At 33.2% G+C, this 17,391-nt stretch overlaps 1 protein-coding gene across 1 annotated transcript; it reads left to right on the top strand.

Moving 5' to 3' along the window:
• The first annotated feature begins 399 nt into the window (after positions 1-399).
• Positions 400-1,168, top strand: LOC139844217 (dehydrin HIRD11). Its single transcript, XM_071834438.1, has 2 exons — positions 400-827; positions 973-1,168. Exon 1 carries the CDS (start codon positions 470-472, stop codon positions 797-799), a length of 330 nt encoding a protein of 109 aa, XP_071690539.1. The 5' UTR covers positions 400-469; the 3' UTR covers positions 800-827; positions 973-1,168.
• Positions 1,169-17,391: the final 16,223 nt, after the last annotated feature.

Below are 17,391 nucleotides of genomic sequence, written 5' to 3'. Positions count from 1 at the left end.
AAATGTCTTAATAATGTAAGTCGTGAAAATGTGAAATATCATATTCGTCCATACTATTTCAAAACTGCTAAAATAACTGTATATAACTGCCGTATGTATAAGGTTAAATTTGTAATTATAATTATTCAATCACTGTTCAACACATAAAACAACATAACTATTTAGTCGTCACTTATTCGTCACACAGACGAATAAGTGTAATTTTTAATTTTAGCATGAGTTTATTTAATAATAATCGTTATCGTTACGTTATCCTTCCCTTGCTAAAAAAATAGTCAAATCTTTAATTAATATATTAATTAATTAATTGATTATTAATTAGATTTAATTAATATTGCTGTTTATATCCACCACACACATTTATTAGTCTCCTCATTTCAATCTATAAATACCACCTCAACTCACACCAATTTTCTACAAACCAAATAAACTCCAATCAATATTCACACACAAATCAATTCACCAAAAAATGGCGGGAATCATCAACAAAATCGGAGACGCGCTCCACATTGGCGGCAACAAAGACGGAGAAAAGAAGCATGAAACTGGCGATTACAAATCGGACGAAAAGAAACATGAAAGCAGCGGCGATTATAAGAAACATGAAGGTGAGAAAAGCGATCATAAAGAGGAGAAAAAAGAAGGAATAATTGATAAAATTAAGGATAAGATCCATGGAGATGAGGATGAGAAGAAGAAGGAGTCGTCTGGTGAAGGTGAGAAGAAAAAGAAGGAGAAGAAGAAGAAGAAAGAAGGTCATGATGGTGGTGATAGTAGCAGCAGCAGCGATAGCGATTAGTTCGATCATCATCTTCGATCTGGATTCGGTATGAATATTTTATTTACTATTAATTACTAATTGAATTTGTTTCTTTATTTTAATAAGTTAGATGTTGGAGGATGAGTGGATGATTTTATGATTAATTGCTAATTGATTTTTTTATTTTAATTTTTGTATTGTGATTTTTACAGAGGATGAACGTATGTACAAGAAGACGGAGCAGAGATTCCATGAGTGTGTTTTTATTTAAATTTCTTTTTCAGTTGAAATAAAATTGGAAAAAAAAAAAAGGTTACGAGTTGTTGCTTGATTGAATGATTGGGTGTAATTGCTATTAAATGGTTGAATGAAGTTTTAATAGTTCTACTGTTATTTAGATTGTTGTTACTCTTCTGAGTCGTATTTGCTTGATAAAAACTTTATTAATAATGTTATATGAATTGAAGAATACAAGCAAATTAACCAACCGATTTCATTTGTTGTTTCTTTAATTCATTTTTTTCAATAACTACCATCAGTTTGCATTTAAATTAACAATAAATTAATAATTTAAATTAATAATTTTATTAATAATTATTTTTTCATTTAAATTAATAATTTTTGAATAGTACTTTCAGTTTTTTACTTTCCACAAACCTAACCCCTAACTTTTATTAAAATACAAATCGAACCTCTACTTTATATCTATATTCTAACTTATTATTTATTCCATCACTAACATCAAAAATACTGAATAATAACACTCACCACCCTTTACCGACTTGTACACTGCGCTTAAACAATAGGACCCACATAGGCCACTATAGCGCTACATTTTTTTTTGTCTCTAACGATAAAAGAAACAACTTTCTTAAAAGGAACAACCCTTCAATGCTATCAAAAGATGTCGAATTTTTTTTTTTTTTTTACAAAATAGATCAACTAACTTTAACGCTAAAAGAAGCAACTTTCACAAAAGGAACAACCCTTCAATGTTAAATGTCATAATTTTTTTTTTTTTACAAAATAGATCAAGACTTTTTTTTTAAATCGCATTCAAAACGGAGCCCCCGACGCGAAGCGAGGCCTCACAACTAGTTATTAACTATTACACAAACTATATGAATTTTATCAGGGGTATTTTCGTATTTTTACCTTTTAATATTTCCAACATAACAAATAGATAAAATTTGTCTTATTTGTTATGAATAGTATTATTCAACTTTTTATTTTTTACAAACCTAACCCCCTAACTTCCATTAAAATACAAATCGAACCCCCCACTTTATACATATATTCTAAATTATTATTTATCCCATCACTAACACCAAAAATACTGAATAATAACACCCACCACGCTTTAACGACTTGTACACTGTGCTCAAACAGTAGGACCCACATAGGCCACTACTGTGCTACATTTTTTTTTGTCTCCAACGATAAAAGAAACAACTTTCTTAAAAAGAAAACCCTTCAATGCTACCAAAAGATGTCGAAAAACATTCTTTTTTACAAAATAGATCAACTAATTTTAACGCTAAAAGAAGCAACTTTCACAAAAGGAACAACCCTTCAATGTTAGATTTCGAAAAAAAATTCTTTTTTACAAAATAGATCCACAAAAGGAAAGACTTTTTTTTTACTCGCATTCAAAACGGAGCCCCCGGTGCGAAGCGAGTGCTCCACAACTAGTATTAACTATTAGACAAAACTTATGAATAGTACCAGGGGTATTTTCGTCTTTTCACTTTTTTCCCCTTCTTTCTTTCAAATGTACTGGGAGGAGGTACTTTTCCGGCACAGGTCTCTTTCGGGGTGGGATTGGTGGGTGCTACGGCACACAGGGTTAGCGTGTCCCTGCCATATATACACGTTTTGACACAACACCACAAAAGCCCCCAAACTTTGTTCAAAAATTAAAATCGACCCCCAACACAGGGGTTAAAGTGCCAAATCAAAATTTTCATAGAATATCTTAAATAAACTCCACTCAAATATTCAACAGGTCATATCTTCTCGCTCGCAACAAGTTAAATTTTTCTGACACCATCCTTAAACTCGAAATAATTTTATGAACACAATGTCACTAACTATACGCAAAACGGACACTTTTAAAAAAACGCTAAATATTTAGGGTACTTTTCATATATGTTGATTTTTCACTCGCAGGCTCCGTAACTAAACACAATAAAATACATTAAAAATCGAACCCACGATGCGTAGCGAGGGTTCGAAAACTAGTTAGTAAACAGGTTAAGGTTAAGACTGAATAGTATTTCAAAGGCTAAATCAGCCTTTCCGAAGATGACATGTGATGACCAAACCTACACCCACGCCATTTGTATTGGATATATAGGTTAATTTTATTTAAGATATTTTGGATCTTGTTATAAATATAGTAGATTATAACTACCTTTAATGGTCTATATACTTATTATTAACTTATACTAATCTTATAAGAATGAAAGAAAGAAGAATAGAGAGAGAAAGGAATGATATATTGAGAAAATGTGTGTTTACAAGCTTTCATTGATGTAGTATTTATACTAAAAATTGGCCATCTATATTTGACTTTGTTTACATTTATATTATATTATAACACTCCCCCTTAGATGACAATTTTATTAAAGAGCAACTAGTACTGCCTCGTTAAAAACCTTGCTAAAGAAAAACCCAGTGGGATAAAAACTTTAGTCAAGGGAAAAAGAGTGCAGTATAGAGTTGACTCCCCCTCAAGTAGACATCGCTGAGTCGTCACATCTTTTGAATATGCCTCATGCCAATATTGTGAACGTGTGTTCTGAAAACAGCAGTTGGAAGTGCTTTGGTTAAAAGATCGGCAGAGTTTTGCTGGATTGAACAAATCTCATTTCAAACTGGTTGTCCTTGATGAGATCTTGAGTGTATTAGAAGAATCTAGGAGGTATGCGTTTTCTTCGGTCACTTTTGATATACCCTTCTTTTATCTGTGTTATGCAAGCTGCATTATCTTCATAGATAGTTGTTGGACTTTTATCGCGTTCTAGTCCACAAGAATCAGTAATGAGTTGTGGCATTGATCTCAACCAAAAACATTCCCGAGTGGCTTCATGTAATGCAATCACTTTGGCATGATTTGATGATGTTGCAACAAGTGTTTGTTTTTGAGAACGTCATGATATTGCGGTGCCTCTATTTTAGGAATACATATTCAGTTTGAGATTTAGCTTTATGTGAATCAGATAAATAATCTGCATCTGTATAACCAAACAAATCTTGTTTCGAGTTGTTAGAATAAAATAATTATAAATCGGTAGTTCCCTGAAGGTATCAAAATATGTGTTTGATCTCATTCCAATGTCTTTTGGTAGGGGCTGAGTTAAACGTTGTCAACAAATTAACTGCAAAGAAATGTCAGGCCTTGTACAATTTGTAAAATACATAATAACCCCAATTGCACTAAGATATGGAACTTTTGATCCGTAAAGATCTTCATGATCTTCACGGGGATGAAATGGATCGGTGTCAATATTGAGTGATATATCAACCAATGGTTTTGTCTTTAAAAATGTTTTAAAAGCTTTTTGATGTGCAAGTAAACCATTAGGCATATGTTCAATCTGTAAACCAAGGCAATACTAGGTTTTTCCGATATCTTTCATTTGCATCCCATACGTTTCACATCTTTAAAAGTGATAACGATTAATCTGAAAACTTTTCTTTTATTGAGCGATTCTAATTCAGCTCATATTGCTCCTTTCCATTGAGCTCAATCATGTCTGTTTTGATATTCAATGACAGATTTTGGTTCCAGCTCATATCTTTATTCATGATGTCATTATATGAAAAAATCTCATCAATATTTGTCATTCCATTTCGGTTCCATATGATTGCATAATTTATTGCAATTTATGTATTTACATTTATCAATATCCTCTGCAGAAGGAATATTGATTTGTGGTTCTTCTTGAACACTTTCTTTTACCTCATTATCAGCTGATTTTTCTTTTCGAGGATTTTTATCTTTGGAACCAATTGGTCTTCCACGTTTCAGGCGTGGCAAAGACTCATGAGTGACATTTCCAGCTTTTAGAATTTCAATTCTAGCTGAAGCATTTACTGCTGGTATATATGATTTAGTCACTTCTTTTTGTATCTGTAAATGCATCAAGTAATTTATTTGCAAGTTCTTGCATATGCATTATTTTTTAACTTTCTTTTCGCATTCTTTTGTGCGATGATCAAGATACATTAATTTATGTTCACACCATGAAACATATTTTTCTTTATTTTTCATTTCTCCCCCTAATCTAGGGAACATTGATAATCAGCAAAACGTGCTGTAAAAACATCACCCGTTATAGGTTCAATATATCTTATAATTGAAGATGTTTCATATTTAATATATATATCCCCATCCTCCTTTGAGGACCCATTTTAGTGTGTTATGGTTGTGCAACTAGAACATATATTGCACAATCAAATGTTCTAATGGTGGGAAATATTTGGCTCTCTGCCAAAATCAAGTTGTAGGGGAGAATATTTATGAGTTGCACTTTATCTAATGTGAAATAATATCGCAGCATGTAAATTTGCATGTCCCCATATATATCACCTTGAATTCTTTCAAGAAACATTGGTGATTCTTTCTCAATGTGTTTTTCATTAATCACCATATGTGCTTTTCATTGATCACCATATGTGCTTTTCATTAATCACCATATGTGCTTTTTCATTAATCACCATATGTGCTTTTCATTAATCACCGTATGTGCTTTTTTATTAATCACCATATGCGCTTTTCATCATATATCCTTTTCACCATATGCGCTTTTAATCATATGTGCTGCGTTTTTCATCATATGCACTTTTCATCATATGCACTTTTAATCATATGCGCTGCGCTTTTCATCATATGCGCTTTTCATCATATGCGCTTTTTATCATATGCACTTTTAATCATATGCACTTTTCATTATATGCGCTTTTAATCATATGCGCTGCGCTTTTCATCATAGCTTTTCATCATATGCGCTTTTTATCATATGCGCTTTTCATCATATGCGCTTTTCGGTGCTACATAGATATTTCTCATTATCTGTTATCATTTACTGATAATCATATCCATTATGATATATATATCAGAGAAACTCAATCAATTTCTCTTTGATTTTGAGAAAACAATGCATTGTTTATCAGAAAATTTGTACCATTTGGTAATATGAATTTTTGCCTTTTCTGTTCCTTCAAGTTTGCAGGACCTGATATAGTATTTATAATTCCTTCATTTGATTTAAATCAATGAAATATTTCTTAGATTTGATCATAGTGTGTATGTTACCACTATCTACAATACATAGGTCTTTACCATTTAATTGATGATGTATTTCAGCAAGATTCATACTAAAAATTCAAATAAGATAAGCAAATAATGAGTTATATTTCAGCAAGATAATCAAATTATATTACCTGCAAACAAGTTACAATCTGAAGTACATAAAAGATAACACTTTAATAAACATATGCGTTATCGTCTAAAACCATTTATTTATGAGTGATACATAACAAGCTAGACATCTTAGAAAATTCAAACCATTCAAGTCTCAAGGTAGCTCAGGGTTTATGTAATCAAGATTTTTCAACAAATTCACTCTCGTTTTCTTTTCTGTTGGGACTTATTTGTAGAGCTAAATAAGATGTTTATGTATTCAAGAAATAGTTACGCACAAGGAATTCAAATGATTCCAAACTTTAATTGCGCTCACAATTTGAGCATCATCTTCCCTTTCATTAACTTTGGGAGCGGTTCAACCAAGAACATCGCAAGGTTCAACGTGGTCAGTTAAAAGAATATCTTTTACTGCCAACGTTTAAAGTTCACACGAGTGAACTTCTCAAGTTTTTCTGCATCTGGATTCAACACCGAATTAAATAGAAAATTTGAAACAAACTATAATTCACGTAATATAATAAATGCAAATTTTAACAAGTATCACTTAGTTCATATAAGCAACATCCCAATATATTTAATTCATGTCATGCAAATTAATACTCCGTAATTAAATACGTGTGTTAGAAATAAATCATAACAATGGTCCATGCTCCAAAAGTCAAAGTCCGCAATCATAACAAATCATGATGCATATACCAATTTTATAGGTCGTTTTGATTTCTTATTATAGTCACACTATTTTGTCTTTCATCTAATCAAGGACAGTTCATACTAAATAAACGATGTATGTTCACTCGTGTATGAACATGCGTATAACAACCCATTTGGTTGTGAATACTCAGTTTTGTGGACTATATTATCCTTAAGGCATATTGAATATATAAGACATAAAACCAACTAATGGTTTAAATTTACAGGTGACCTACTCCCATTAGGTCATTATCCTTAAATATTATACTTATTAGGTAATAATATGTCTTATTAGGTAATCCAATTATTAACATGAATTAACAAAATAATAGCATGTGTCTGCATATAGCCATTAGTAATATTTACACTAGCACAACAACTACACTTGCAATTATAAAATTAGCAACTATATTCAACAACTAAACTAGCACAACAACTACACTAGCACAATTATAAATAGCCCCACTATCATCATCTTTATCTTTATATGTTAATATAAAATAATCCATATCAATAATAATATTTACACATATTCATGTTCCATGGTTACATATAAGAACAAGTCTTGATAAATAAATTTCAACCATGACTCACTAGATATAACATCGGACCATGTGTATATAAGCTAAAGCATATTACTAGCACTGAATCTTAAGTTTGGCAACCATGGATACAACCAATATCCATAAATTAATTGGACTTATTAAGATGAGTCAATTAATACAAAGTAACAATATTCGGTGCATAAGCTATATTATATAGATAAATAAATGATAAATGATAAATGTATGTGCTCTTAATTTAGAAGTCATACACGTAGATCTGATTAATTCTTATGTAATTTAATTGAGCATTACACGTAGAACATGGGCATAATCTAAGCAGTACACGTATAACATCTATTAAAGCTTTATATCCAATTTATAAGATAGATCATTATAGTTCAGATTTATAAACGTAATTAATCTCAATTACAAGTCAGTTTATCTTTTAAATCCTTTTGGCCCACAAATAATCTGTTGTTTATAATAGTTCAGTTTCGTAGGAACAATATAATCGATTTCGTGAACACGGGTCTGTTTAAGATTGTATGTAAATTATAACAAAACTGAAACAATTATACATATTATCACAAACGTAATAATAAGAACAAAAGGATAGAACGATCTAACCGAATTGAAGGTTGAACCGGGCTTGTGTTTGACACAATTCCCTTAAACAAATTCTTCGTCTGTTCCCAGGGTACACCGGTCCGAAACAGCGTACTGTCGGACTTGAACACTTGTCTTGATTAGTGACTTGTACTTGCTTAGATAAACCTTGATTATACGGAGCACTTCGTGCTGATAACGTGTTATAAATATAGTAGATTATAACTACCTTTAATGGTCTATATACTTATTATTAACTTATACTAATCTTATAAGAATGAAAGAAAGAAGAATAGAGAGAGAAAGGAATGATATATTGAGAAAATGTGTGTTTACAAGCTTTCATTGATGTAGTATTTATACTAAAAATTGGCCATCTATATTTGACTTTGTTTACATTTATATTATATTATAACAGATCTATTATTTCTCAGATAACAAATATTTATTACTACTATTTATATTTATTAATAACGAATAGATTTAGAGATTTATATGTCACAAAAGCCAATTGTTTTCTATTTTTTTTATTTGAAAAGCAAGTTGTATTAATCAAAGCATAATGTTGCAATGTCTCACTTAATCATACACAATACTATACGGTTTGTAAAGGTAGCAAACCGGACAAGATGATTCGCAAAAACTAAAAACTAAATTTAACGATACACACTAGGATTATGTAGCCAAGTTAACCAATCAATCTTCCTCTTTTTCGATCTTTTAGAAATCCAATCAAACGACTTGAGTTGAATTTCATTTAACGCCACCGGAGCATTCCACGTTTTGCCTCGAAAAACTTTCTCATTCCTATTTTTTCAAATCAAGTAAGTACACACCCATTCTACCGCTTGCCATATTTTAGCCCCGAGTGTTGATGACGTCGAAGGTCCTTTTTAACGACCCGTCCTAATCCATCTGGACGAATACATTACATTTGGTTACATCGCGAGGTACTTGACCTCTATATGATACATTTTACAAACATTGAATTCGTTTTTAAAAGACAACCTTTCATTACATCGAAAGTTGACGGCATACATACCATTTCATAATATATCCAACTATAATTGACTTAATAATAATCTTGATGAACTCAACGACTCGAATGCAACGTCTTTTGAAATATGTCATGAATGACTCCAAGTAATATCTCTTAAATGAGGAAATGCACAGCGAATGATTTCCTTAATACCTGAGAATAAACATGCTTTAAAGTGTCAACCAAAAGGTTGGTGAGTTCATTAGTTTATCATAATCAATCATTTCCAATAATATAATAGACCACAAGATACTCATATTTCGAAAAAAACTGTGCGAGTCTGCTTACTACTGTAAAAATCATTCATATGAAGAACACCGGAAATTTACAAAACAATCTCACCAACGGTAGCTAATGAATCGTGCAATGCAAAAATTTCTCACCGAGGGTAGCTAAAACGGTAGCTAATGCATCGTGCAATGCAAAAATTTCTCACCGATAGTAGCTAATAAATCGAACCATTTTGGTAGCTAATGCATCGTGCAATGCAAAAATTTCTCACCGAGGATAGTGTGACGACCCGAGAATTTCCGACTAAATTTGAACTCAAATCTTTATATGATTTCGAAAAGATAAGCAAAGTCTATAATGTTGAGTCTCAAAAGTTTTGAATTATTTTCATGAGATCATTTGACCTTTGACTGTTCCGACGATTCACGAACAATTAATTATAAATAAATATGTACATATATATATATATATATATATATATATATATATATATATATATATATATATATATATATATATATATATATATATATATATATATATACACACACACATATATAAATGTAAATGTGACGACCCGAAAATTTCTGATCAAATTTAAACGTTATCTTTTTATATTTCCGACACGATAAGCAAAGTCTGTAATGTTGAGTCCTAAAATTTTTGAACTGTTTAAATGGATTCATTTAACCTTTGACCGATTCCGACGATTCACGAACAAATGTTTGTAAATAAATAAATATACATATAAATATATAAATGAATAAAAGTATGTATAATAAATTTAAATAATAAAATACACTAGATCGTTAAGATTATGTATGTAAAATAATATACAAGATAATAAATTGGTTATGAAAATAAAACTATATATAAATGTGTATGAATTCTATAAATAATTATTATGATTGGATTATATATAAAAAAAAGGTATAAATATTATATGTTAATATATATGGATATAATTATTAAATGACATATATAATTAATAATATGTAATATTAATATATTAAATGTAATTACAAGTAAAAAATAAAGTTGTTACACAAATATTATCATTACCTTTATTATTATGATTAATAATAATATTAATGTTAATATTAAGATCAGTATTAGTTATTTTATTTCAAAATATGATATTAATATGTTAAATGTGATTACAAATTAAAAATATGAATGTTATACTAAAATTAATATTAAACTCAGTGTTAGTCATATTATTATTTGCAATGGATAAAATGTAGATAGGAAGGTTGATACATATAATTTGTTATGATATTATTATTACTAATATTATTATTATCATTATTAATATCATTTTTATATTTAGTAGAAGAATTATAATTTTAGTTGTTATTATGATTATTATTATTAATACCCAAACTATTAAAATTATTATAAATATTGTTATTGCCATAATAATACAACTAATTATCATTACTAATAAAACTATTATTATTATTATTATTATCATTTTCATATTAGTATTTTATTAATATTATTAATATAAATAGTATTATAATTATTAATATGGTTATCAATTGTTAATATTAATTTTTTCCGTATAATATCATCACAAACAGATATAGATGCGTTTACATATATATCCCTATCTGTTCTTTCTTTTTATTTTTATTTTTATTTTTTCTCCTGCTTCCTGCATACCCGTAATCTCTGGTCGACTTTCACTTCACTACAAAGCATCAATCGATCATTCCATGTCCACTAAATTAATCATTCAATTTCTAATATCACACTCTACAATTAACAGCTGTTAATTGAAGGAAACAAAACCGTTTCCTCTGTTAATGACTGAATTTAAATCAATAGCTCAATTCGTAATCAAATTCCAAAATCTTTAAATAAAGAAGTGTTAGGAATCATCTGTGTGAACTATCTATAAATTTTAAGCTTTCAATTTCTCAAATTGATCAAGAATTTTGGAGTCAAAGTTTAGAAATGAAAAGTCAACTGTGTTGTTCTTTATGAAATTCGAGGCCGTGTTGATTTTTCAGAATCGTTTGATAGTTGACGAGTATTAGGAACATGATTTAGAGTACCTTTCATGAAGAAGTGGATTCGTAAAAGCTCTTCAAATATCGAATTCGAATTTGGAGTTGTATGAAGAACACAGTGCAACAGACGGTTATTAATTTTTTTTTCTTTATTGACAACCAAAATCACACACATTCTGTTAAATTCCGTGTAATTACACATCTTATTTCAAAGTCTAACTCATCAATTTGATGGAGAATGTATCAGGTCGATTGTTTAAGTGAAGGATAAGACGAAGAAATAAGTAGGATCGAGTTATATAGGAATAAAATCGTAAGTATAACAGAAAAACAGATGCAGCCGGATGGTTAAGGGTTATTGTCGAGAAGCGAGAGGTCTAAGGCTCGAGCTCTGCGCGGGACATTTTTTTTAGAAAGGGTTTTTTGAAGGTTCGTGAATCCGAGGCTAACCCTACAATTGTTCAATGTCGTCATATGTATTTTTACTACAAAATACAGTATAATGAGTTCATTTGATTCTCTTTTACTCTTTATATTTTTGGGACTGAGAATACATGCGCTGTTGTAACATCCCGTTTTCTCGTACGTATTGAAAGGTGCTCACTTAATCATTTGTACGTTTATAACTCGTTAGCTTATGCAGAAATGTATGAATATATGCGTAGATATATATACATATATGTATACTTGATAATGTGTGCATGTATAAGTTTAATCGTGGGTTTGGTTAGCGTTAAGTCTTGTGAGACTATTGTTGAAGGTTAGGTGAATATAGGAAGCGGGTTTGGAATGTACAAATCAAATAAAATCGAAAATTGTTTAAATCGGTCGAACTGTCCAGTTACAGCCTTAGGCCGCGCCGCGACAATTGGGTCCGCGCCGCGGAATATAAAGCAATTCCAGATCAGAAGTCAAGTTAAAAGGGGTCATTTTTCCTTCGTTAGGTCGCGCCGCGACAAATGGGCCGCGCCGTGGCACCTCTGTTGTTCTGACTCCGATTTTAGCTCAAATTAAATAAATTTAAGGGGCAAATTGGTAATTTAACATATGGATCTGATGGGAGCATTAAACCTCCACCACTAGTTCATTTATTTCATTTCCTTTTCTATTTTCTTTCCAATTTCTCTCCCAAAACACAAAACCCACTTAGTTTAATCTTGAGATTTGGAGTTGGAGATTTGTGATTCAAACCTAGGAGCGAGATTTAAAGTTGTTCTCCTTGTTACTAGCTACCAGAAGATAGTCTTGGTAAGTTCTAACTTTATGTTTAAGTTTTAATTGGTTAATGGCTAGGGTTTGGGTTACTAGAGATTTGTATGACCCATTTGAGGGTAAAATGGGTGAGTTTGGATTATGTTGTTGTAAGGAAACCCTAATAGCCACTATTTAGGGTTTTGGCCTTGTGATTTGAGGTTGTAAGTGTCAATTGGTGTTGTTAGTCACTAATGCACTTTAAGATTTATGAAAGAAGTGTAAATGGGTAAGTTTGACTTGATTGTGAGTCTAAGTAATATAAAATGGGTCAAAATGTACTAGTTGACCTAATTAGATGAAACGGGTATGGATTACCCTAAGTTTTGTGTTAATTGAAGTTAATAGACTTTAATTCACTACTCTTAGTGATTAAAGTCGAGTCTTGGCCATTTATGGGCGGTTGTGAGTAGTTGAGTCATTTAATGCAAATTGGGTCATTAAATGCTCAAGTGGGAGTATTGTGATTAATCCCACTAGTTGTAAAATTGAATGTGCACTTAATGATTTAGGTACATTGCATTAAAGCTCGAAAGTGCTAAATCACCATCCTTGTGACAAGGTGAGTGGAATAAGTATACTTGTACGTATATGATGTGCTTATTTGTACGTAAGGATATGTGTTGTCCTAGTTAGTGATATTTGTGTTGTACACTAATGATTTATGAACGGATATGTGTTGTCTAATTTAGCAATATATGTGTTGTATGCTAACGGTTTATTAAATAGATATGTGTTGTCCAAATTGGTGTTATATGTGTTGTACACTAATGATCTTATGAACGGATATGTATTGTCCAAGGGTTGGTGATATATGTGTTGTGCACTAACGGTTGTTATGAACACTGATGGGAATTTTGAGTACCATTCCTTTTTGCTATTGGTTAACCATGGTTGTGTGATTGTGTAATTAGCATATTAAATTATGAACTATATGCTATTGTCGGTTGCTAGCTCCTTGTGGATTGTGGATTGTAGTTTATGCATGATGTTTGCATGTTTGTCGAATAGCTAGCTTGTATGCGGTATTGTGTAAGTGATTGCAAGTAAGTAGGTTATATATGAACATGTATAATTATTGCATTCACTAAGCATTAGCTTACCCCTCTCGTTGTTTATCTTTTTAGTTGCAGGTGCGGATAAGGGCAAAGGGGTTATCGGGCACTAGGTGGCCTTTGATGATGTTTTGTTGAAGTTTGAAAGTTGGCCTAACGTTTTGGGTAGTTTAGTCCCAAACCATGCTAAAAGGGTCGTTTGGATTATAAACTATCTTTGTAGTGGGTCAAACTTGTATTGAACTTAAATAATGGCCTTCGTGCCTTTTGTAAACATTTAAATTGTTGAACGTTTAAATGGAACTTGTGGATTGGTTTACATATTTTATTAGCGCGTAAATGTGTATCATTAAAAAAAAAAATTTATCGTATGGAATACGAGTTGGGTTGTTTCAGTGGTATCAGAGCATGGTCTAAGGGATTTAGGCGACTTGAGATAGGTGCCTAGATTTAGACTTTATTGTGTATGCGCTTTTATGCGGGACTTGTAGGACTATGGGTCTAATCGAGAATTGTTAGTGCTTTGGTTTATGTGAACTAACCTGGTGCCAATTGTTTTGTGTTGTGTTAAGCAATCATCAAGCAAGACGGACGTTGTACTAGCAAGTTAATGTGACGTGTTCGCGTAACAATGATTAGCTACCATTGTTACGGGTGCAAATCGTGTCAAACAAGTAATGTACGATGATTGTTGAGTAAGATGGAGTAGTGTGGGGTATACGTATATGCATACGTGTTATGTCCTTTTGTTTTGTTCGTTGTTTAATCTTTTCCGTTTTATAGAATGAAGATGAGAAACAGTCACGACACCGAAAATGGGGGTACGAGTGAGGACGTTGAGTTCACGGCCAAAGTTGAGGCCATCTTTAAACGTCAAAAGGCGGAGTTCCTCGAGGATGTTAAGAAAATATTTCTAGATACGATTGACGAGCAATTAGTCAATGTAGTTAAGGAGCAAGTGATGACCGTTCATCAAGAGGATAATGTGGGGAGACGTGACTTCTTTTATAAGAATTTTAAGGATTCTCAACCTCCCACCTTTGAAGGTGAACGAGACCCTCTCAAGAGTTCCCGATGGATCTCCGATATGGAGGGGGCTTTCCGTACTTGTGAATGTCCTCTTGATAAGAAGACAAGGTATGGTTGTAGCATGTTAAGGGGTGACGCCAAGCTATGGTGGGATGCGAAAATCCAAGTTTATGGTGAAGAACGATGCATGGATTTTACTTGGGATGAATTCAAGGTAGAGTTTTTCGATGAGTACCGAACTTCGGCCGATCTAACTAGGCTTAAGAACGAGTTACGTTCCTTGAGGCAAGGGCCGATGGATTTGAACACTCTCAAATCCGTGTTTTTCCCGGAGTATGTCGGGAATGATAAAATGTTGAAAGAAGATTTCTACCGAATCTTGAATGATAACTATCAAGAGAAAATTAGTGTGAACGTGTGAAGAGCTTTGATGAATTGTTCAATATGGCGAAGGGTTTTGAGGCGCTTGTGTTGAGAAAGAGTAGTTTTACTTTTGGAAAGAGGAAGTTCGAGAATTCGAGTCAATCGAGCTTTTCCAACAAAAAGAACAAGAAGGGCTCCAAAAGTGTTAACAGTGTGAAGAAAGGTGGCTCCGGTGGTCATGTACCCACTTGCTATACTTGTGGGCAAAAAGGTCACATCTCTCGTGATTGCCCCAACTCACCTTCCACACCCAAATTTACTTGTTTCAATTGTGGTAAAGAAGGGCACAAGAGGCCCGAGTGTCCCGAGTTGCGCAATGATAATGTTAAGCGGTTAGAAAAGGCGGCGCGTACGGCTAGGGGTCGAAATTATTTGATGACCAATGATGAAGCCAAACAATCGAACGAAGTTGTCTCATGTACTTTCATGGTTAACTCTAATCCGGCAAGGATTCTATTTGATAGTGGTGCAAATTTATCTTTTGTGTCACCTCGATTTGTACCTTAACTTAATAAGCTATTAGCTAAGTTAAGTCATCCGGTAGAAGTCGAAATAGCGGACAGCAAGACGGTGCTAGTGGTTGACGTATGTAAAAATTGTGATGTTGTGTTTGGTGCCGAAAACTTTAAAATTGATCTCATTCCTATGACTTTGGGCGATTTTGATATCGTTGTGGGTATGGATTGGCTCGATCATAATAGAGCCGATATTGCATGTCACAAAAAATTTATTCGTGTAAAGGCCCCAAGTGGGGGAGAGTTAATTATTCACGGCGATAAACGAAGAAGACTTGTGCCGATATGTTCTTTTGCACGGGCACATCGTTTTCTTGTTAGTGGTGGCATGGATTATCTTTCCCATGTTGTGGATACTCGTGATGAGCCACCACCCATTCGTGAAATTCCGGTGGTTAGTGAATTCGAAGACGTTTTTCCGGACGAGTTACAGGGTGTTCCGGCGGAAAGACAAGTAGAATTTCGCATTGAGTTGGTTCCGGGGGCTACCCCCATTGCTAAAACTCCTTATCGTTTAGCACTGACGGAAATGCAAGAGTTGTTAAATCAAACTCAAGAGTTGCTTGAAAAGGGTTTCATTCGACCGAACACCTCGCCATGGGGTGCTCCGGTCTTGTTTATGAAAAAGAAGGGTGGAAGTATGCGGATGTGGATCGATTATAGGGAGTTGAACAAAGTGACGATCAAGAATCGCTATCTATTACCTAGGATTGACGATTTGTTTGACCAACTCCAAGGCGCAATGTATTTTTCTAAGATTGACTTACGGTCCGGCTATCATCAAGTGCGGGTCCGTGAGGAAGACATAGAGAAAACGGCTTTTCGAACGCGTTATGGGCATTTTGAGTTTGTAGTTATGCCTTTTGGTCTTACGAATGCACCGGCGGCATTCATGGACCTTATGAACCGAGTGTGCCAACCTATGTTGGACAAGTCGGTGATTGTGTTCATTGGCGACATACTAGTCTACTCGAAAAGTATGAACGAACATGAACGTAATTTGCGTGAAGTATTGAAGACGTTAATAAAGGAGAAGTTGTATGCCAAGTTCTCCAAATGTGAATTTTGGCTAAGGGAGGTTCAATTCCTTTGCCACATTGTGAACAAGGACAGTATTCAAGTAGATCCGGGGAAGATAGAGATAGTGAAGAGTTGGAGACAACTGAGTATGCCTACGGAAATCCGAAGTTTTCTCGGATTGGCCGGTTATTATTGTCGGTTTATCCAAGACTTTTCTAAGATCGCTTCTTCATTGACAAAGTTGACGAGGAAGAACGTGAGATTTAATTGGGAGGACGAGCAAGAAATTGCTTTTCAATTGCTAAAAGAGAAGTTGTGTCAAGCTCCGGTGTTAGTGTTACCGGAAGGAGTGGAAGACATGACGATTTATTGTGATGCTTCGTTAAATGGACTCGGGTGTGTTCTAATGCAAAGAGGTAAAGTCATCGCTTATGCCTCTCGACAATTAAAGGAACACGAGACGAGATATCCGACTCATGATCTTGAGTTGGCGGCGGTGGTTCATGCGTTGAAAATTTGGTGCCATTACTTGTATGGTGTCAAGTGTACGATTTATTCGGATCATAAGAGTTTGAAACATCTCTTTAATCAACGAGATTTGAATTATCGTCAACGTAGGTGGATGGATGTGGTAAAAGACTATGATTGTGAGATACTTTATCATCCGGGCAAGGCGAATGTGGTCACGGATGCGTTAAGTCGAAAGAGTCATCACCCGGCGTTACGATTGGGATTGTTACGTATGATTATTACTAACGATTTTCTTGAAAACTTGGTGTGA

Source organism: Rutidosis leptorrhynchoides, chromosome 4 (genome assembly GCF_046630445.1).
Source record: "Rutidosis leptorrhynchoides isolate AG116_Rl617_1_P2 chromosome 4, CSIRO_AGI_Rlap_v1, whole genome shotgun sequence".
Classification (NCBI taxonomy): domain Eukaryota; kingdom Viridiplantae; phylum Streptophyta; class Magnoliopsida; order Asterales; family Asteraceae; genus Rutidosis; species Rutidosis leptorrhynchoides.
This window is presented reverse-complemented; position numbering and strand designations above follow the sequence as displayed.

Bases quoted from the DNA above. Each gene is read 5' to 3' on its own strand.
- LOC139844217 (XM_071834438.1), top strand. From the start codon at position 470: ATGGCGGGAATCATCAACAAAATCGGAGACGCGCTCCACATTGGCGGC.